Source organism: Pelodiscus sinensis, chromosome 8, assembly GCF_052426305.1.
Source record: "Pelodiscus sinensis isolate ZL-2025 chromosome 8, ASM5242630v1, whole genome shotgun sequence".
NCBI classification, from domain to species: domain Eukaryota; kingdom Metazoa; phylum Chordata; order Testudines; family Trionychidae; genus Pelodiscus; species Pelodiscus sinensis.
The window spans coordinates 62,645,634-62,668,359 of NC_143059.1; the positions used below are offsets into that span (position 1 = coordinate 62,645,634).

The 22,726-nt window shown below is 41.3% G+C and overlaps 1 protein-coding gene across 9 annotated transcripts in view; it reads left to right on the top strand.

Annotated features, from left to right (window-relative positions):
* Positions 1-22,726, top strand: part of ABLIM1 (actin binding LIM protein 1) — a 324,103-nt gene that overhangs the window by 71,887 nt on the left and 229,490 nt on the right. For 3 of the 9 annotated variants that reach the window (XR_012905697.2, XR_012905707.2, XM_089780202.1), the window contains exon 1: positions 8,231-8,385. The exons of 1 other annotated variant lie outside the window; for it this stretch is intronic. Coding sequence is in view for 1 of the 8 variants with exons in the window: in XM_089780202.1 (XP_089636328.1) it covers positions 8,340-8,385 (46 nt within the window). In the remaining 7 variants the exon portion in view is untranslated. Of the gene's footprint in view, positions 1-8,230; positions 8,386-22,726 lie in introns of those variants that run through there. 5 more of the 9 variants (XR_012905698.2, XR_012905704.2, XR_012905705.2 and 2 more) reach the window with 2 other exon arrangements.

Below are 22,726 nucleotides of genomic sequence, written 5' to 3' on the forward strand. Positions count from 1 at the left end.
GCTAAGCAGCAGTTTGTCAGAAAAGGACCTGGGGATTACAGTGGATGAGAAGCAAGATATGAGTCAACAGTGTGCCCTTGTAGCCAAGAAGGCTAATGGTATAGTAGGGTGCATTAGGAGGAACATTGCCAGCACATGTAGGCTACGTATAGACTACATCCCTTTTTCGTAAAAGGGATGTAAATTAGACGTATCACAATTGCTAATGAAGTGAGGATTTAAATCTCCCCCCGCTTCATTAGCATAAAAATGGCTGCCACTTTTTTTCCGCACGGAGCTTTGTCGGAAAAAAGCGCCAGTCTAGACGCTGATCTTGTGGAAAATAAAGCCTTTTCCGAAAGATCCCTATGAAATATTTCATAGAGGGATAAGGGATCTTTCAGAAAAGGCTTTATTTTCCGCAAGATCAGCGTCTAGACTGGCGCTTTTTTCCAACAAAGCTCCGTGCGGAAAAAAAGCGGCAGCCGCTTTTATGCTAATGAAGCGGGGGGGGGGAGATTTAAATCCCCGCTTCATTAGCAATTGCGATACGTCTAATTTACATCCCTTTTACGAAAAAGGGATGCAATTTAGACACAGCCGTAGAGAAGTGACTATTCCCCTTTATTCAGCACTGGTGAGGCTACATCTAGGCTGTGTCTAGACTGGCAAGTTTTTCCGCAAAAGCAGCTGATTTTGCGGAAAAATTTGCCAGCTGTCTACACTGGCCGCTTGAATTTCCGCAAAAGCACTGACAATCTCATGTAAAATCATCAGTGCTTTTCCGGAAAAACTATGCTGCTCCCATTTGGGCAAAAGTCTTTTTCCGAAAGACTTTTGCCCAAAAGGGCCAGTGTAGACAGCATAGTACTGTTTTCCGCAAAAAAGCCCCGATCGTGAAAAAGGCGATCGGGGCTTTTTTGCGGAAAACCGCGTCTAGATTGGCCATGGACGCTTTTCCGCAAAAAGTGCTTTTGCGGAAAAGCATCCTGCCAATCTAGATGCGCTTTTCCGAAAATGCTTTTAACGGAAAACTTTTCCGTTAAAAGCATTTTCGGAAATTCATGCCAGTGTAGACGTAGCCCTAGAGTATTGTGTCCAGTTCTGCTCTCCTTCCCCATTACAGAAAGGATATGGATGCATTGGAGAGGGTCCAGCAGAGGGCAACGTAAATGATTAGGGGGCTGGAACATATGACTTACAAGAGGCTGAGGGATTTGAGCTTGTTTAGTCTGCTGAAGAGAAGAGTGAGGGGGGATTTGATAGCAGCCTTTAGCTTTCTGAAGGAAGGTTCCAAAGAGGTTGGAGAGATGCCATTCTCCGTAGTGACGGATGGCAGAACGAGGAGCAATGGTCTCAAGTTTCAGTCAGGGAAGTCTAAGTTGGATATTAGGAAAACCTATTTCACTAGGAGGGTGGTGAAGCTCTGGAATGGGTTACTTGGGGAGGTGGTGGAATCTCTGTCCCTAGAGGTTTTTAAGTCCTGGTTTGACAAAGCCCCAGCTGGGATGAGTTTGTTGGGGTTGGTCCTGATTTGGACAAGGGGTTGGACTCGGTGACCTCCTGAGTTCTCTTCCAATCCTTTGATCCTATGATTTAAAGGCCTAACTTTAGGCAGCACGACTTGAAAATTTTTGCTTCTGTGCCTCAGTTTTCTTTGTAAAATGGAAACAATAATACTGACCTACCTCACAGGAACATTGCAAGGTTTAATTATTGTTTTTAAAACACTTTGAGATCCTTGGATGGAATATTTCCTCTAAGAATAGGCATTTTCTGACATGTCCTTGGCCAAAATTCTTGTTTAGTGAGCTATTTATGAGCAGACATCTGCGCTTCACCTGAATGTAAGTGGTGCTATATTAAAATAGGAATCCTTGAAATCCTAGCTATAGTTTTAAGTGCCCCAGTATCCATTAGGTTGAAAGGTTCAATATTAATGTAAAATATTATCATTAGGATGCAGTTAGCAAAGCACAGGAAATGAGCATCTGACTATATTTTTAAGCTGTCTAAATTGTCAAAACAGTTTTATTATTTCAGAGCTCTAAAATATGTGGTCACCATGGTTCTAAACACTCACATTTGAAAATGTTTTCTGTAGAAAAAAGTCTAATGAAACTACTATAAATGTTGTCTCTTAATGTACATCTGAAAGAGGCACCATCTGTGGTCAATAGGCAGTGATGTTACAGTAGACAGAGAATGTTCTAGACCTGTGGTGTCCAACACACTAGCCACATATCGCTATTGTGCATGTAGAGTGTCACTAGTTGGCTTGAACAATGTGGCTGTTTGGCTGGTTGAGTGTGGCTAGTTCACTATAGTGGCTGCTGCTTCAGAACTGGTTGACACCACGATTCTACAGAAGCGGCGAGGAGTCCTGTGGCACCTTATAGACTAACTGAAGTGTAGGAGCATAAGCTTTCGTGGGCAAAGACCCACTTCATCAGATGCATGTAGTGGAAATTTCCAGGGGCAGGTATAAATATGCAGGCCAGGATCAGGCTGGAGGTGACGAGGTGGATCCAATCAAGGAGGATGAGGCCCACTATTAGTAGCTGATCTGGAGGTGTGAATTCCAAGAGAGGAGAAGCTGCTTTGTAGTTAGCTAGCCGTTCACAGTCTTTGTTTAATCCAGAGTTGATTGTGTCAAACTTGAAGATGAACTGTAGCTCAGCAGTTTCTCTTTGAAGTCTAATGCAGGACAATGTAGCACTTTAAAGACTAACAAGATGGTTTATTAGATGATGAGCTTTCGTGGGCCAGACCCACTTCCTCAGATCAAATAGTGGAAGAAAGTAGTCACAACCATATATACCAAAGGATACAATTAACAAAAATGAACAAATATGAAAAGGACAAATCACATTGCAGAACAGGAAGGGGATGCGGGGGGGGGGGGGCAGGGAGGAAGGTAAGTGTCTGTGAATTGATGATATTAGAGGTAGAGAGAGTGGGATGTTTGTGCGTTAATGGTATTAGAGGTGATAATTGGGGAAACTATCTTGGTAATGGGTGAGATAGTTCAAATGTTTGTTGAGTCCTTTTTGGAAAGTGTCGAATTTTAACATGAATGACAGTTCAGAGGATTCCCTTTCAAGTGCAGATGTAAAAGGTCTTTGTAGCAGAATGCAGGTGGTTAAGTCATTGAGAGAGTGTCCTTTCTGGTTAAAATGGCAAGAAACTGTTTTCTCTTTGTGATCTTGTCTGATATCTGTTTTGTGGGCATTAATCCTTTGGTGAAGTGTCTGAGATGTTTGTCCAATGTACATAGCAGACAGACACTTTCGGCACATGATAGCATAGATTATATTTCTGGATGCGCAGGAATATGTGTTCTTGATCTTATAACTCACTTGGTTAGATCCAATAATGGTATCAGCAGAATGAATATGTGGACAAAGCTGGCAACGGGGTTTGTTGCAAGGGAAGGTACCAGGGTTGGTATTAGTGTGGTATGTCCTGTGGTGGTTGGTAAGAATCATCTTGAGGTTAGTTGGTTGTCTATAGGAGACTATGGGTCTGTCTCCCAGAGCCTCTTTGAGTATGGTATCCTGTTCCAATATAGGCTGTAGTTTATTGATAATGTGTTGGACAGGTTTAAGTTGGGGGTTGTAGGTGATGACAAGTGGTGTTCTATTGTTGGTTTTCTTGGGTCTGTCTTGAAGTAGATGGTTTCTAGGTATTCGTCTGGCTCTTTCAATTTGCTTTTTTATTTCTCTGGGTGGGTAGTTGAGGTTTATAAATGCTTGGTAGAGATCCTGAAGCTTCTGGTCTCTGTCAGTGGGATTAGAGCAGATGCGGTTGTATCGAAGGGCTTGGCTATAGACGATGGATCGTGTGGTGTGTTCTGGTTGGGAGCTGGAAGCATGTAGGTAACTGTATGAGTTTGGTCCTGAAGTTTTTTTGCTGCAGGATGGCTACCTTTATATCTGCAATTGTGTGTCCAGGGAGACTGAAGTGTTCCCCTACAGGTTTTTGTATGTTGCCATTCCTAATATCTGATTTGTGTCCATTGATTCTTTTACGTAGGGACTGTCCAGTTTGGCCGATGTATATAGCAGTGGGGCATTGTTGGCACATGATGGCATATATTACGTTGGTAGATGTGCAGGAGAATGAACCAGTAACAGTATGGCTGATCTGGTTAGGTCTTGTGATGGTGTTGCTGATGTATATATGTGGGCAGAGTTGGCACCGAGGTTTGTTGTATGGACTGGTTCCTGAGTTAGAGTTATTATGGTGCAGTGTGTAGTTGCTGGTGAGAATATGCTTCATGTTGGCGGGACTCCTCGCCGCTTTTGCAGATTTAGACTAACACGGCTACTCCTCTGATACCCCTCTGATACTTGACACCATGATTCTAGAGGATCACACTTGAAAGCAGCACATGAAGAGAACATTGGCAGCCCGGGAGTCCACAGCTGAGCCTGAAAGGTGAAGAAAGCTGTTGGCAGATGCACTAAGTAAGAGTGTGCTTATAATTAACATACTGTCATTTGCTAGTCTTGCTGCTCTCACTAATGCTCTCACTACTGCTGTTTGCCATCCCCAATACCCAATAAAATGCCTATTACTGCCCCCTGTATGGGTCTCCAGGGCCATTATACAAAATTTCATTGGACAAGTGACACAAAGTGAAGAGATAAGGAGAAAAATGGTGTGAGAGCAGTATAAGGAAGCTCTCTTATAAGATGTCCTGTTGCTCTTTTAAAGTCATATTCTCAGATAGCCTGGGCCTCAGAAAATCTGGGTTTTGGCTCTGCAACATATTTCTTCTGTACTCTTGAGCAAATCCTCTAATCCACCTCATGCTTCAGTTCCTGGTCTGTAATATGGAGATGAGACCTCTCTGCCTCACAGGGGTGTTTTGAGGACAGAATCCTTTTTAGAGTCTTACGCACTCAGATGGCTACAGAAGCATCTAGATAGACAGTCTGGGAGGATATCGGCTAGGGCCTCGAGTAAAGCAGTTTAGAGGTTCTACTGCTCAGCTGGAACGACAAGAGTAAGTTAGTCAGTAATTTCTTTCAGATCGCCATTAAGAGTAATGGAAAGTGCCTGCATATTGGAGCCAAGAGAGATCAGAATGGTGTCAAAATTGGCCTAGCCACTCTGTCTTCTGGCATCTAGGAATTTGTTTGTGAGGCTGCCTGCCCCCACTGGGACTATGTTACATCCAAAAAATACATTAAATGAACATTAAGGTTGCAGAGGTAAGCACCCCAAAGATTTGCTTGTGCAGCCTTAATTCAGCCCCACTATGCATATAATAGTCTTTAATTTCAGTTCCACCATCCCCTTTTGCTTCTTTTCTCCCTACCCTGAGTTCCCCGTGTTCCCCACCCCTCATTAGGCTTCTGCCTTCTAAGTCAGGCTGCCCTGGTTTACCTAGATGCAAGCAGCAGAAGCTTTGAGAGAAGCACAGGAGAGATATTCTACCTGGTCTCATCTCTAGCACCTGGCACGTCTGTGTCACCGAACATCAATTGCAGGGAAAGTCCTGCTCAGTCCATGCAGCCCCTGAGATGGAGCATGCTCATTCAGTCTGTGGGAATGGTGCATGTGCAGCCTGGATACGCACAGTTATGTGGGCCTGGAGCATGCTTATCACAGACAGACTCTTCGGAGAACTAGAAGCTAGACTCTATTGAGCATGTGCAAACCATATTTTCCCCCCCTAAGGCTCGTAATTTGGCCAAATTTGAGTGATTTGTCATAGGAACAGTAGAAAGCAGATGCCTCACATCAGAGTGGTGTGCCTGCCAAATTTCAAGTCCCTGCTCCAAAACATTGAGCTAGAGCTGCTAAAATACATTCTGACAATGAATTTCTTAATGTGGGCAAAACAATGTATTTTCCCCTCATCTGATCTTGGCAACAGCGAAAATATTTTTACTGAAAACATCCATAAAGATCACTCTGAAACAGCTACGCAGCATAGAAAACATCAGCATAAATTATTAAAGTTTGACAGAGTTATAGGCACCAATAAATTTGCTAACTTGCATGACTGTCCATTATATATCTGCTTCCCTCTGAGATGAGCATTTCAGTGACTGAGATTTGTGTGGAAAGGTTTTTGGGCATGGTACTGCCTGTTAAGTGTAAGATACTGGTTACTGGACTGTGGGTATTGTCCCCTCTTACATGCTTTGTACAGTACTGTATCAGGGTGCATTAACATGTCCTATAACAATATGATAGACTCATTGCTAGTATTGGTTTGGGAGCATAACATATAGGGTGCATCTAGACTACAAGAATGTAAATGAAGGAAATTGAAAATGCAAATGAAGTGAAGATTTACAAATCTCACACTTCATTTGCATAATTGCATCCGATCGCTTTTTTGAAAGTTTTTTTCGGAAAAAAAAAAGCGGCGTATGTGGTTCTTTCGAAAAAAAACCAACCCTTTTTTGAAAGAACCCTCTAACCTAATTTTTTCAGGAATAAGGTTTCTTTTGAAAAAGGGTTTTTTTAAAAGAACTGTGTCAACTGCTTTTTTTTTAAAAAAAAACCCTTTTTTGAAAAAGCAATTGGACGTGATTATGCAAATGAAGCGTGAGATTTGCAAATCTGCTTCATTTGCATTTTCGATTTCCTTCATTTACATGGCTCTTTTAAAAGAGGAATATAGTCTAGATGCACCCGTATATATATATATATATATATATATATATATATTGACATCAAATAATTTTGGGGACAGGGGCAACAAAGCTACAAAGAGAAGAATACAACCAAGTGGACAGATTACAGGACTAGGCACCAGGAATTCAGTAGTCTGAATGACGACCCTCATGCACACTGAAGAGCCTCAGTACACTGAAGAGTACTTATTTAGCCCTCTTCACTAGTATCTGAGAACCTGATCCCAAAAGCTGCTAAACAATAAAGTGTGGCAAATGCCCAGCAACTCCAGGGGTTGGGAATTCGCAGTCTCTTTAAATGGGGATAATTATACTTGGTTACCTCATAAGGGTGGCAGTAGGATTAATTAGATAATGTGTGTGAAGCACTTTGATGATCAAAAGGGCACTGGAAGAGACAGAGAACTATCACTCCTCCCTCTTTTCCCCACCCCCTCAAACATTTCTTCTGGGATACTCATTTTCAGACAAACACATAAAAGCTTGAAGTGAGTGAACGCCCTGTCTCGTGTTGTACTTGCATTCACATGGTATCAGAAAACAACATATGAAGTCAGAGGCAAAGCATGGCAGACTGCAAGTAAAAGGTGTACAGACAATTTGTGTGTGTGTGACAGTGTATATGTAAGAGAAAGTGTGAGACCCTGTGTATGTATTTGACAGTCTAGCTGAGAAGATGAGAGGTCAGGGAGGAAAAATGAAGTTCAAAGTTCAGGAAATTAAATGTTTGATCTAGTGTTAGAAGCAGAGAATTACACATCGTTGGTGGAGCCCTTAATGGATACAGAAATTGATATCTACATCTGCACCTGCAAAAATGACCTGTGAATATCCACATCCACACCTATGGATATAAAGCAGATATCCACAAATTTGCAAACTTCTAGATACAAAATGAGTATCTTCATCTGTGTCTGCAAAAATGAGCCTCTGGTATCCACATCAGATACCTGTGAATATAAAGTGGATATCTGTGGATTTGCAGGACTCTAAACATTGGTCAAAATCTGGATTTACCTACTCCTACTCAGAGTATGTGGTGTATTTGTTGGCATCTTTTCAAAACACATTTGGAGGAGAAGTAGCAGCAGAGCCCCCGCCCAGCATGTTTTGGTGCCAGGATGAGAGTCTATAAAATGTACAGGTAATCTGGCTTGTATGCTAGGCAGGGGAGGGGATGGGTGGGACTAGAGACATAATTTCCCATGAGCTTCACTCAACATGCGTCTTCTTTCTTCCTAAGGAATAGTGTGGTAGAAATGGGGCCCAGAGAACTCTGCAGACTCTTGGAGTAGAACAGGTGGTGGCCAAGTCTACGTTTAGAATAATCTTTTATGATGATTTAGGATCTTTTTGGATGAAAGCTGCTATTTAAAAGGAAGCTGTTGTCACTGTTACTCTAGTTAGCTATTGCTTCCAGATGAGCCATAAAATGGAAAATGTAATGCATTTAGAAAGGTGCACTGTGCCATCATCCAGAATGACTAAGTGGACTTAAAGAGGAAAATTCTCTCTCTTCCTTTAAACTGTTTGAGAGCCCAGGCACTCCCTGTTTGACAGGGCCACTCCCTTCAGTGCTACTCAGCCCACAAAATATTAGGAGTAAAGGCTGCTGGAGATCCCGGTCTTTCCTCCGGCTTGCCACCTTGCTCTACTCAGTCAGAGAAGCGGTAGCTGTGGAAACATTACTGCTTGAGAGCACAAATGGAACTACAAGTACCAGCACAGCATAACTCTGGAAACTGCAAAGGTCTGTCCCAAGATATCTCTGCTGTGTAAACATCTCGTGATAAATTTTATAGTTTCAGTTGTATAAAAGACTTTGCTGTTAATTTTCACAGACGGGAAACAGCCTGAGGAAGTTCTGTTGAACAGAGCTTGGTTTATACGTTAATTAAGCTATTTTTCTTCGTGTTTCTTGATGGAATCTGTAAACAACTGGTCCCGTTCCTAGCCCTGCTGTTTTTTATCACAGCTAGACTTTAAGTTGTATGTTTGAATTTTCTCCCTTAAACAGATTTTTAAAGGGATATCGGGCAGCTGTTCTTGAGAGCAACACTGTCCCTTCCTGCACAGGTGTTGGAAGTCTTATTACTCTAGAAGTGCCAGCATGTACCTGCTACTTAAGAGTTACAAAGAGATGAGCGTTCCTGGGCTCTGTTTTAAGAATAGCAAATGAAAGTTGGTTGATCAACAGTTCTTGCTGATAGGCGGAGCATACAGATATCTACTTCCTTTTCGCTATGCACAGAGACTCACTGCTCCCGAGAGACCCACAATAACCTCAATTGCCTTCTGCCTGTAACCCTATTAAAAGGGGAAGGATAGCTTTTTAAAATATATACTCATTGTTCAGCTGTGATTGTGCTAGTTATTGTACCTGGCCAGTGACGTGGAGCCTACCAACTTGAGGAATAAGAGCTGAAAGGATTGCATACTTGGAATGAAAACTTTTCTGGGCCTGGACTGCTTTTATTTGTATTTAGTAGTAGCAACACCAAACACATGGCACTTCACAAATAATACATCACTGGTGTGCTTGTTTCACAGCTGCTATTTGCCTTTGTGGGAGTGAGGCTATAAAGAGTGTATGTGTATGTATATCACGTATTAACATAGTATGCCTGTGTACATACTGCTCTTCTCTCTAAGCAGGTATGTTGTGAATGGGTGGAATTTACTGTGAGTAGGTGGAGCTTTAATCTACTGTCAGTCTGGGCCCACTGTAGATTAAAACCTCTGCTTTCCCATTGCTCCAATCAGAAGAGAATTATGATTTCCTTCCCTGTACTGCTGCTGGGTCAGTGCACGTCTGCGCTATCAGTTAGTCAGGACTAGAAGGAAATTGATGAGTTAAAAATCTAATGTACAGTTTGGACCTCCCTGGCCTGGCAGATTCAGAAACCTGACTGGTCCTCGATGAGGGATTTCGTTGGACTAGGGGAGATAATTTCTGCTCCCCTGCTGCCAGCCCCATCCCCCGCCTTGCCATCCCACTGGGCTTCCACCCACTCCCCCGCAGTCCAGCTTTGCCAAATGCCAAGCTTTCCAATTCATCCGCTCCCCCCCCCCCGAAGCTTCCCAGCTCCCCCACCCATCCCAGGCAGCCTAGCTAGGCTGCCCCACCAAGCTCCCACCTGCCCTCATCCAGGGCCCAGCTGGGCCATGTGCTGGGCTTCTGCCCCATCACTGTATTGCACTGCCCCCCCTCACCCCCCGTTTCCCCATTTCTGTCCCACAGTGCACTAGGACTCTCTGATCCTGGAACATCTATAGTCCTGCCTAACCATGGATGTTGCCAGACCAAGAGTCTTAGTTTACAGAGGTGCAACCTGTATATAGAAAAACAACGAGGAGTCTTGTAGCACCTTATAGACTAACAGATTTATTTGGGCATAAGCTTTTGTGGGTAGAAACCACTTTGTCAGATGTATCTGTTAGTCTTTAAGGTGCCACGGAACTCCTTGTTGTTTGTGCAGATACAGGCTAACCCGGCTACCCCTCTGAGACTAATGTATATGGTTACTGATTGTTATGTTTGGTTCTCATTTCAAGTAGCTGGGGAGTAAAAACAGACTAGGGTGTTATATTATGTCCCGTTTCACACACTCGTTCTCACCCACTAGCAGAATAGTTCAGTTTGTTTTGCAAAACTTCTATTTTGCATCTGACCTTGTCTTGCTTTAGTGATAATCCAGTAAGCAGCTAAGGAAATATTGAAGACTTTAGAAAGTCTCACAGAATCAGTTGATTGGTTTTGGGGAATATTTTGTAAAGCTTTGGAATACACAAAAAGCAGGGTTGCAAAATCATAATAGGTTGATTTTGTAGCTCATTCATACTTAAAGGGAAATAACGGGAAGCTGCCAAGCTAATTCCAGATTGAAAATGTGCATGACATATGTTTATAACATACGGGTTTCCACTGATAAGCACTTAAGCTGGTCAGCACCTCTTTTAACTGATTCATCTGAAAATATTTCCAAGGAATGCGAGATGACGCTCATGAGCCAGTTTTCATTAGTAGACTTTTTAAAATTACCTTTTTATTTGCTTTCTTGTGGACCTGATCCTGTGTTATATTAGGAAAAGACGTCATTGAAATGGAATAGCCTGTACAAGCATGTGACTTACCAAAGTGGAGGATGAAATGCAGAGGGTTTTGACACTGATCATTTGTTTGTATGGTTCTTTGTCAGTCTATCTGATGTACAGTGATGATCATAGCAGAGGTGGGGAAAAATTAGCTTTTCTTTTGGGATTGAGGGGGCTTCTTTTCATTTTGCTCCCCAATTAGAAATAAACTGCTTTCACCACTCTCATTTGTTTAAATAAAACAGAAAAATTGAAAATGTCTGTTGTGGGAATATGTGCCTAGATACCTGGGTGATGGCACATCATGTTAACTGGAGGGTGAGAGAGTCTCAGACAAACAGGTGAAGCAAAAAGAGTTAAAAAATTGTCTCCCATAGCACAGTGAGAGCCACCTCCATCTTATGTATTCAAAAATGTAATTAGAAATACCTGGTATTGGCCACTGTTGGAAGACAGGACACTGGACTAGACTAGATGGACCATTGGTCTGACCCCATGTGACCATTCTAATACTCTTATACAGAGCTTGGATGTATTTGCCCCCTCCCAGGCCTGAGACAGGCCTCAGGCATCCTGATGGAGACTTGCTCTCTGCAGAGTTAGTAACAAAGTAAGAATATACAGTACAATTTAAACCTGACCAGTGTCCATTAAGAGACTTGTCACAAGATGTCAGAACATGATGTTATTAGAGCTAAGTGGGTTTAATAGTGACTTAATTTTCTATTTTTTTAAATTTAGCAATAAGATACAGTGTTCCTGTCAGTTAATTGCTAAGTTACCTGCCAAAATAAACTAAAGTTTTTAAGTGCCTGAATAGCCCCTGGAATCATTACTAGAGCTGCCTTCCCCTACTGAAATCTGAAACGGCGCCGGGTTGTTCTCCTTTTTTTGCAGTTGTGACTCATTGGCTTCAAAAACTTCTCTCATGATTTCAAAGGGGCAATTAAACTGGTGCCAGTTTTGACTAGTCTGTGGCATGCCAAGATCATTGCAATAGGAAAAAAGTGGACAACTGTACCGGACCAATACAACTTATTATCAAGGGTCTTGAAGAACTGATAAGTTAGTTTTGCAAGCTACCACCATTTTAGGTGCTGCCTGATAATATGCTGCCACTATCCTATGTCATTCTGTTCCTTAAATGTAATTAATTGAATGTAATTGGAAATCTTGCCCCTGCTATGTCCATGTGCCTGCAAGGGTCCTGACTTGTGTTTCCTCTGTATGAAATATAGTCTCTCTCTAAAGAAAGAAGCCAATAACATAGATATCATCTTGCTAAGCTATCACTCTTCTGGCTTTTTAAGATAATGGATCACTGCTGGGTGTGCGCTGCTGATGTGTTAATTAGAAGATAGCACTGACCATAAAAGAAAGGTCTCAGCAGTACTGTCAGATTCATTTAATTATGAGACAAAGAGAAGCCAACACAGCATATTTAAAGCTGCTTTTAGTAGTAATGTTGGCAGTGGATGAGTTGGTCTGATGTCATTTTTGGCAGCCCGGAGCAGGGCCCTGATTTCTGCCACATAGAAAGGTAACCTCCTGTTCTCAGTTTTGTTTTTGACAGACTTTGACTCAAAGATTGCTTTAGACCTCTCTTGGACACTTAACTTCCTCAGGGCTCCACGCACTAATTTATGTGTCCTAGCTTAGCCTGTAACTGATTGCAAGTGTCATCCCATAAGGGATGCTGGAGAGAATGATGATCTTGGTGCACTGATGAGAAACATTTGAGTCTTGTTGTGAGAGTGTATGTGTTAGTTCTTTACCTCTGTAACAGGAAGCCTGTCATGGGGAATGGATGGAGAATACTCTAGTCAGAGCGAAGCAGAGAAAGTGGCTTTAGGGACAACACTGTTTCCTTATTCTGATAAAATTCCATGTTCAGTGTTTGAATCAAGTGACCTTTTTCTGTGATTCTTTATCACTTGTCACATGACACCATTAGGAGAGTGAATACAATAGCATGTGGCTTGTTTTAATGTGAGGTAATGGCAAGGGTGGAGTTTCCTTCATTATATGCCACTTTGAAAGCTCTTGAATAGAACAGCTTGTATTTTTATAAAAGCACAAAAAATGAGTCCAGAGACCAAGACAACACTCAGACTTCAACCCTGCCGATCCTGTCATATCACAAATTATTTCTGTCCCAGAGCTGCTGTAAAATGTTCCTTTTTCATCTGGGAAGAAACATTTCTACAAAGAGTCTCTACTCTTCATTGGAGAGAAAGGGTCAAAATCCCAGAGGAGGAAAGTAAAGAAAAATATCTAATTTAAAGGAATTAATTCCATCTTCTTCGTCTCTATTCATTTTCGTCACTTCATGCACTCCCTTTTTTGGCTGTATGAATGTATAATATGATAGGGTGATATCTTGGTGAACAATTCCTAACATTTAAATCCCGGCCTCATTAGCATAAACATGGCTGCCGCTTTTTTTCAAAACGGAGTTTTTTCGAAAAAACCCAGCAGTCTAGATGTGGATCTGTTGAAAATAAACGCTTTTTCGACAGATCCTGTATTCCTCAAAAAATGAAGGTTACAGGATTTTTGACAGATCCGCATATAGAGTGCAGGTTTTTTTAAAAACTCTGTTTAGAAAAAAAGCAGCAGCCATGTTTATGCTAATGAGGCACTGGATATTTAAATCCCGGCTTCATTAGCAATTTCAACGTGCCTAATCTACATCTCTCTGTCGACAGAGAGGTGTAGTCTAGGCACACTCTGGACGTCTTTTTTTGGGGAAAAAGCAGGTATCATATCTAATATCAAAGAGCTGTTGGCTTTCTCTGTATCCCATCCTTTCTACCTATGCCCTAATCTTGTAGATACTTAGGCCAGCTCTACACTAGGCGGTGATGTCGAACTAAGTTATGCAACTCCATCTATGTGACTAGTGTAGCTGGAGCAACATACCTTAGTTTGACTTACTGTGGCATCCCTACTGTGGGGGGTTGACAGGAGAAGCACTCCCGTTGATTCCCCCTACTCTTGTCACTCTGGTGGAGTACTTGAGTCAGCGGGAGCATGATCAGCAGTTGATTTAGTGGGTCTTTACTAGACCCACCAAATTGACCTTCTGGGAGATCCATTTCCACAGTGGTAAATGTACACAAGGCTTAAGGCACATGTTTAACTTTAAGCAAGTGAGCATTTGCACCAAAGTCAATAGGAATATTCATGTGCTTCAAGTGAAATGAATTCTAGAATCATAGTTTAGATTTCAAGTGTTTTGGGGCAGAGCAATCTTTAATGCAGTTGTAACCACCACCAAGGTGGATTTGAACCTGGGACCTCAGGAGCTGACTATAGGAGCCTCTACCCTCTGAGCTAAAAGCTAGTGGGTTCCTAGCCCATGCTGTAGTGGTCTCTTGATCTTAATGTTGTAGTGGTCTAGGTGCCACTTGCAGTACTCAGTAACCACACTAGGTGTGTGGGTTACACAGTATTTTGCACAGCACTGAATACATTATTGGCACTCAGATAATACTGCAAAATCCATCTTCGAATGATGAAAGTGCACTGACCTTCTGCAATTGGAACTGCAGAATTGTATAATTCTGCAAAATGTATGGTGCAGTATTCTTGGCATTTCAGATCAATACATTTAGTCTTTAATTACACTGCCGGGAAATAAAGTGCTGAGTCACATAATCTTATTGTTGTAACAACCCAATAGGCTCATCCATTAGTGCACACTCTGTCCTTTTGTGTCCAAAAATAGTTTGGAGTAGAGATTATTTTTTTCAAGGCAGACTACACTAAAATACACATTTTGAGATGATAAAAAGCAAGGGAAACAGGATTCCATTTAATCAATATCTATTATCATAACCTGACTAACTCTGCTCTCTTCTAGTAGTAGCAGCAACCAGCCTAGTAATGATTTTGCTCTTCAGGGGCAGAATAATTGAACCATGATAAAAATAGAATTCCCAGATCATAGCAACTGTATAGAATGAGTTATCTCTGCCTCATCATGTAACTTGGTCCTTAGAGGGAAAAGAGCAATTTGAATGTTAAATAACAGCCAGAATCAGAAAATTAAAAGAAAATCTAATAATGAAATACCAGAAAGTAATTAAAAGCAAGGAAAGGAGGGCACTGCCGCTTTTCTTTTCCTAGTTGAAATGTCACTTTCTGGTGCTCTTCAGAGCCAAATAGGGTACTTGTATGGCCTCCATGAATACAGTGTCTGACTCCCAGTTTCTGAAGTGTTTGATTATCCTCACAACATTTTCTCCAACATAGGGCAGTGTCATTATCTCCATTTTACAGATGGGGACTTGAGGCATGGAAAGATTTGCACGTGTTGTGTTTGGAATCTGTGGGAGAGCAGAGAACTGAACCCAGGTTTCTCAAGTCAACACCTAAATCACTGGGGAAGTCTTCTTCTCTTACCAGCTCTGGTTAAGAATTTGGGAAGATGAAGACAGAAGGAGTTCTGTGAGGACATCAGAGAATGAAACCTTACGTTCAAAGATATTTTGGTGCCTAACTCCCATTGAGTTCAACAGGGTTTAGGCACCCAAATCTTTCTGGGGATAAAGGTCTATGAGCTTTGCAATTGACTTAATAGGGAGTAGGATGGCCCCCTCCCCCACTGAGCTATTCTGGAAGCAGCAGTAATTATCCCAGTGGATATTAGCAGTGTTCTTCACCAGAAAAAGTGTTTCAAAAGCCAGACATACAGCACCACAGAAATGAAAACACTTCTGTGGCAGCAGCCAGCCAGTGAACTGAATGGCAAGCAAATATCTTGGCCAAGAACACCCAAACAAAGGCTTATTCTTACCAGAAGTGCTGTGAACTCTTTAAAGCCAGTTCAGGCTAAGCAGAATCTCTGTTTCATTGTTTCTTTGAAAGAGGGCCGTACCCAGAGATAATTCCAGTTGAGCAGAGAGGTCCAGTATCCAATTTATCAGTTCAAAAGGACCCCAAGGGAGTTAGGCAACTAACTAGGCTCTTTGGGAAATCCCAGTCTAAATTTTGAGCACATGTAAACAAGTAATCTTCCATCCTCTAAGGTATCATCCATTATCCACCTTGTAATAGACTGAGAACTAAGTGCACTTGAATTGTCCAGCATGACTTTAGAAAATGAAGTTCTGTGTAGAAATCAGGGTTTTACTTTGGGGGGGATTCATAACCTTTCAGAGTGAAGCCATGTACTATTTATCTTGATTATGTTGTCTTACAGAGTTCAGGGAATTCTTTTTAGGTTTTTGTTTGCTTATTCATGTTTTCTGTTTGATTGTTTAAAAATATTTCAGTTGTTGAGTGTGTGAATTGAATGGGAAATGTGAAAACTTATTAAGAGTTCCAAATCTTCAAGTTAGATGTTGTAAGTAGTTTGTTGTTGTATGCGAGTGCAATGTATATTTTATACAATATAATGTGATCTAGGGATATTATTCACAAATATACAGGTTGAACCTCTGAAATCCGGGATGCTCTGGTCTGGCAACATCCGTGATCCAGCAGGACCACAGATATTGCTGGATCAGAGAGCACCTATTTGAGAAGTTACTTCTTATCACTAGGCAGGTATTTGGGTTATGTCTGAAGCATGAGGATTGACACTCTATACAATTTGATCCTAACAAACAGGTACAGATGATGGTGGTAACTACGGCTGATTTGAACAAAAATAAGAGAAAATAATTGGCTGAAATCTCAAGTGTATGCTTTTAATGTTTTTTTTTAAATGTTGATTCTGAAAATCTGCTGTAGTTGTCTTTGCTGAAGATTAAACTTGTATGGCTGATAGGTTTTAGGGGTGTGAATCAGGCTCAATTTATAAAGCCACAGACAGGGTGAAAATATGTCACCAGAAGCTCAGTATGCTGTAACATCCAGTTTTACAAAGCACTACAAAGCTGATCCTTTGTTATCAAAGGCTCATCTGCTGTGGAAGTTATTTTACATAGAGGATAACAGGAAGCTGAGCACAGTACTTTAATTCAGTTGAAAGGTTCTGCAGATGTCATCAATTAGAGGAGAATTTGTCACTTTGTTCTTCAGACAGAAAAGCAATAATTCTGGTACCATTATTCTTGGTCATAAATGTTATAGAAGCAAAAAGATTCCCTGTGTTATTATGGATCTTTTGGTATGAACGAAAAAAAATTGTGAATGAAAAAATGAGTAAAATGAAATACAGATGGTCATAGGACATTCTTAATGAGGAACAGCTAGTTGCTCTACCTGAAATGATCAGAACGTCATGGGCTAACTCCCTTTGAACATGTCTAATGTCATCCCATTCTTATATATGAATTGAAACTTGAATCACATACATATTTCTAATGTGTTTGACTTTCTGAAGTTTTTCAGTGATACCTTTATGGATGAAAGAAATGTCTTAGCCTGATCCTGTAAATAAAAATGTGCTTTGTGTTCTTGTTTTGCTGATTTGGGGCCCAACCTATTTTTTGTATTTTTCCAGTCACAGGCACCGACTTACTTTTGTTTTTGTTGGAAGATGCTCCATCCTCACTCCATCCTAACACCCTGATCCCCTTCTGCTGAGGTTCCTCTCCCCTACTTTTCTCTGACCCCACCCCAACTATCTCCCACCTGTTCTTTTCCAGGGACCTTGGGAAGAGGCCTCAAAGCAGCGGAGGGTCTACAATCTGTGGGTGCTGAGCAGTCCCCCCCTTATACCCATGGGTGTTTGAGCCCTAGTGCACCGACAGGTGCTCCCTGTGTTTCTAATCATCTCCACTTCCTTGCGGAATACAGTATGGTCCCAGGACATATTTTCTGTTTCTCTAGATTCTTTTGGATGGCTTTTTTTTTCTTAGGGCCATATTAGAAATATTTCCCTTTTTTAATATCAGTTATACTGATGCCTTCTGAGAGTGTGGTTCATCCCTGTAGCTAGTTAAGGAGAAGCCTCACTGGGAATGTTTATACATTTCAGCTCTTACTCTCATTCACCCAATCCAATTTTTTTTCCTCCTCCAACTTGGGAAGAAATGAGAAATCTCTGTCCAAACTCATCATAGCCAAACCACTGCTGAACTGGGCTGATACATTCCTGTTCTGTGCTGAAGCCAAATGGTTAGTGATATTGCAGACAAGTATCTCCAGATACTACCTGAGATTTAAAAAACAAATATTTCCCAATTTTTTACTTCACATTAGAATGTCTTTTTCCTGCTGAATTGATGTGTAACATTTCACAACTGCCTGGCTGGCTCTCTCCTTCCAGAATCAGAAATGCATCGTCCTTCCCTAAGCTGATCAGACACAGTGAGAACTCAGTGCTGACCACCTCATACGTGTGCTTAATAGTGACCACAGAACGAGAGAGCTCTTGATATGAGGAGAGAACATTACCTAGTCTATATATCCAACCAAGGAGCTTGTTTTCAGAAAGCCCAACCACTGAGGCTGTTCATAACCTACCTGTATGTTTATCATGAGTTAGAATAGTCACATTCAGCTTCTGGTGTGTACATTACTGTATGTTGGTAGAAACACAAACACAAGGAATACAAGTCCTGGACTGAGCCTGTTTTCTATGCAGAGCTGCAGGGTGGGAAAGGAAGTCCTTTGCACCGCCAGTGCTCCCTTTGTTAGACCCAAGCAGGGCTCAGCATAATCTAAAAAAAAAGCCTGATGTAAAATCCACAGACATAACTGAATTCTGGATCAGACCCTGAGAGAGACAGAACTCAGTAGTCCTGTATGTGCAAAATGATGCAAGTCTGGCCTAGTATCCCATGCAGATTTACCAAGCTTCACTTCTGCAGTTGAAATAGGCATTATAGACAAATAATGGTTCACATCTTCACAGTATTGTGCAAGGGTTTAGCCATTTTTCACTGCTAAACATGAGCAACCTTAGGGTACGTCTATACATCAAAGTTGTATACCCCGCGTCTTTGGAACGTGTCCGCTATTCTGAAATATAGCGGACACATTTCACCATCCCTGTAAACCTCATTGTTCAAGGAGTAAGGGATGGCTCGAAATAGCACTTTATTTAGAAATAGTCTTGAGATAAGTATGCAATTTACGTAGCACTAATTGCGTATCTTATTTTGAGTTTAGAGTGCAGTGTAGACATAGCTTTACAGTCCAATACTTTGCAAACAGGCCTGATTGAGACGTATCTTCCTCTAAGGATTGTACTCAGACTAGTATGCCCAACTGGATGACTTCTCTTTAGATTATGTTTCACTCAGGAAGTTAATGCATGCCACCCAACATCCTGCGTGGGTGATAGATTGGAAGCCCTTTGCATAGCACCTTCTACAGCGGGTTGCTGGCCAACATGCTGAACAAAGCAAAGGGAGACCTGGTGCTTGCTCTCTGCAAGACAAACTATTTACAAGCTCAGACTGAAAGGCTTTGCCATCCTCATGCAACACAAATCCCCCTGCAGCCAGTGAGCGACAGAGAATTATTGGAGCCTGGAATTTGAATGTTGTTGACGTGTACTGTCCAATGACACGTGCATTAAACACTTCCCTCCCTTGTCTAGCACAGGCTCTCGAAAAACATAATGACAGACTGTCACCCTACCTAGGATGTCCTGGATCTGTTAGTTTGACTTGTTTCTGCAAACTGCCTCATTTCTCAGTGTGTTAAATCCCTCTCATCTTTTTTTGTAGTGCATTTCTTTGGTTCCTTTTCAGACTCCTCTTTAATCTGGCTTTCAATTAGAGAAGGAAAATGTAAGATGCAGTAAAACTTGTCTTAAGCAACTACCCATGAAAACAATTGCCTAGCAGAGGTTGGTCTTCAATCCCAATGCTCCCAGAACTTTTTTATTTAGCTTTCAGCTAATCTATAGTAGTTGCTAAAGCTGGAGGTACCCATTGGAAGCTGGTCTTATGAAGGCAGGCCTGATCAGCAAAGCCAGCAAAAAGAAAGAAATGAGCATTGTCTTCTAAGACACTTGAGATTGTACTGCCTACATATTGGGAGAGTTTAGAAAGCAATGATATTGACATCCATTGTATGCATGCTATATATTATATTTTAAAAGCAAGAATCATGGTTGACAAAGTATGGCAAGATATGCAACGTCCCAAATGAGACTAATAAAAATGCCATTCTTTTTTTCTTTGCACCTTTTCCCCCCTCAAATATTCTGTATGTTTCTCTTGAGTGCATGTAACTCCATAATTTAAGTGTGTAAAAACCACAAAATCTGGTTCTGGCCCCTCCACTAATTGCATGTCAGCTGACTACATAATTCAGTTCATAGGCCATATATTGCATAAATCTGCATTCTGAGATACAAATGTGGCCCCTTATCAGCAATGTATCTGTGGATAACTGAGTAGCTAGGTAACCGGCAAAATGTTCATTTAATGAAGTGTTTGACTTCAGAGCTTTTAATATGGGAGGCAAAACTTAAGGCTATATGTGAAAGAAAAAGAGGTTGTGGTGAAAATCTTCACAGCTTTGGCACTCTTTTGTGCTCTAAATGGTTAACTTTGATATCTGCTTATATGTGATGTAGCCTCATAATGAGGCTCATAAGCTGAAAGCAATACATGTCTGTATGGAGTCCCTAGAGCCCTCTGACACAATGAAAGATAGCAAACCCCCTGAATGCTTTTAGCTTAATATATTTTTTTTGCTTTTACAATGGCAATTACACTAAATATGAATCATTAGAATTTTAAATTGGTTGTAAGTAATATCTCTGCCTAAATATCTAATATAGATTTTAAGTCAGTTGTAAATAACAAGCCTGAATCTAACCTTCATGTATAATGTTATATATGTTATAATGTGTCCTGTATTGGCTCTGTTTTCCTGAAATAGCTGACGTCTCTCTCAGAGGCTGTGTCCAGACTCAGGGTTTTTTTTGAAAAAAGTAGCTTTTTTTCGAAAAAACTTCACCTGCGTCTAGACTGCAGCCGCGTTCTTTCGAAATTAAATCGAAAGAATGCGGCTTTTCTTTCGACGGTGGTAAACCTAATTCCACGAGGAAGAACGCCTTCTTTCGAAAGTGCTCTTTCGAAAGACGGCGTTCTTGAAAGCAAACAGGCTTTTTAGAAAGAGAGCATCCAGACTCACTGGGTGCTTTCTTTCGAAAAAGCGGCTTGCTTTTTCGAAATTCCGCGTGCAGTCTAGACGCTCTCTTTCGAAAGAGGCTTGCAGTCTAGACATAGCCAGAGGGTATAGGAAGAGGGAGCACTGAGAGAATGGAGAGGCAGCAGGCATAGGCTGTTGTTCAGGGAATATATTCATTTTGAGGAGGTCTTGATTTGTAGTAGTGTGTGTTCTTCTGTAGCCATTATTTAACACCCGAGAGGACATGGCTAAAGCCAATTTGCACTTGTTCAGCTGGGGGGTATCATTGCTAGTGTGATCTGTAGAATAATTACCTTTTGAGTTTCCTTTTTCTCCTCTCACTAGTGTGACAGTGCTGTGCCCTTGGCTGTGAAAAGCAGAGCTGAAACAGGTGCACGCAGACTGCTCAGGCTGTCTTCACACCAGTTGGCTGAGGGATGAAAAATGCCAGCTCAGTTCTTTTTCTGTCCTCAACTTTTGGCCAGCCATCTTATCCCCAAGATCAGTCTGGTTCCCCATTCTCATCAACAGGGACAGGGTAAGAGATCTCGAGGCACTCTTCCTGCCACTGCACTGGGTGGCCATTTCAGTTTTGTCACTGCTTGTGAATACTTATGTAAGCTAAGATAACAATATGATTAATCAAGCCTCATGCTTCAGCAATTGCCTTAGTGCTTTATTTCCTCTGAAAAATCACATGCTGCAGGGTACCAGTAACTAAATGTATATTATATCACCAGTAATGCTCAAGTCACACAAAGTACACGTGTGTGAGTATAATACATATAATGTAATAGGAGGGACAGGAAACATTGTGTGGTATTGCATGTATCTGCTTGATACAGTATGCTGTATTACCCTTGTTATATAGTTTCTGTCATGCTCATCATTCTGCTAGAGGGTTTTCAGATGGGTGGCTATATCTGATATTTCTCAGAGCTGAACATAAACCTCAATATATTTCCCATTATGCATCAGGAGCATACATTTTGTTTCAGTTTGGAAATAATGCCAGTGAAATATAGGAGTACTGTGGGGTAATCTTAGGTTTTTTTAAAAAAAAGACTAAAACATAATTACTTCAGGAGCCCTAAAGTGGCTTTGTGCTACTGGTTCTAAGAGCTCATCAGATTTTTATGTAGTTCCTGAATTATTAATGGAGATAAACTGGAAGAGAAACCTCTGCAGTCTTGCATTCTGTCTCAAGCGAACTGTCCGTGGTCAGCTGTGCAGAGAAAGGCAGTTCTCTTTGATGCAATGAGCGAACAGGTTCTTACTGAGGAGTCCTACTACGAGAATGGCTTGTGTCAGTACGCACAGAAGATCACTGCTTGCTTCGGCGGGATGGGTAAGATGAGGATGTGAGTGGTGTGAGTGGACATCCATCCTGGATATTCTGAGGTGGAGTCTATTGTACTTTGCTGAATGGTTATTGTGTGAGTAAATTGCAAATGGCAAAGGGATGAAACCTGAGCTCCATGATAAAACCTGTAAAAAATATCCCACTTGACTATAGTTGGTGACTGGGAGTAATTTGGTTTATGAAAGTGCATTTCAGAACAGTACTGCTTCCAATTACATCCCTGCCTTCACTGTTCCTTGGTATTACGTAGACAGTGATATTTCTTTGTGTGAATGCGTCAGTCATTGCTCCATTTCCATCTGCGTGGAGGCACCTTCTTTCTATTCTCAGTTCACAGAGACAGTTGCATGGGGAAAGTATATAATCTTGTCATCTTGGATAGAGCCATCACCTATTGCTTGGGACTATCTAACTGTGCAGTAAAATTTACAACTTGTTTCCAAGTTATCTGTTTTTATTCTCAGATGGTTTCCATTGAACTGGTCTGATAAACTCGGGATTATTGCTGAAACTTGTTTTCTGTGAAGCAATAAATCATAATAAAATTACATGGAAATGCATCAGTAGGAATCTGGCTCTGCTGGCA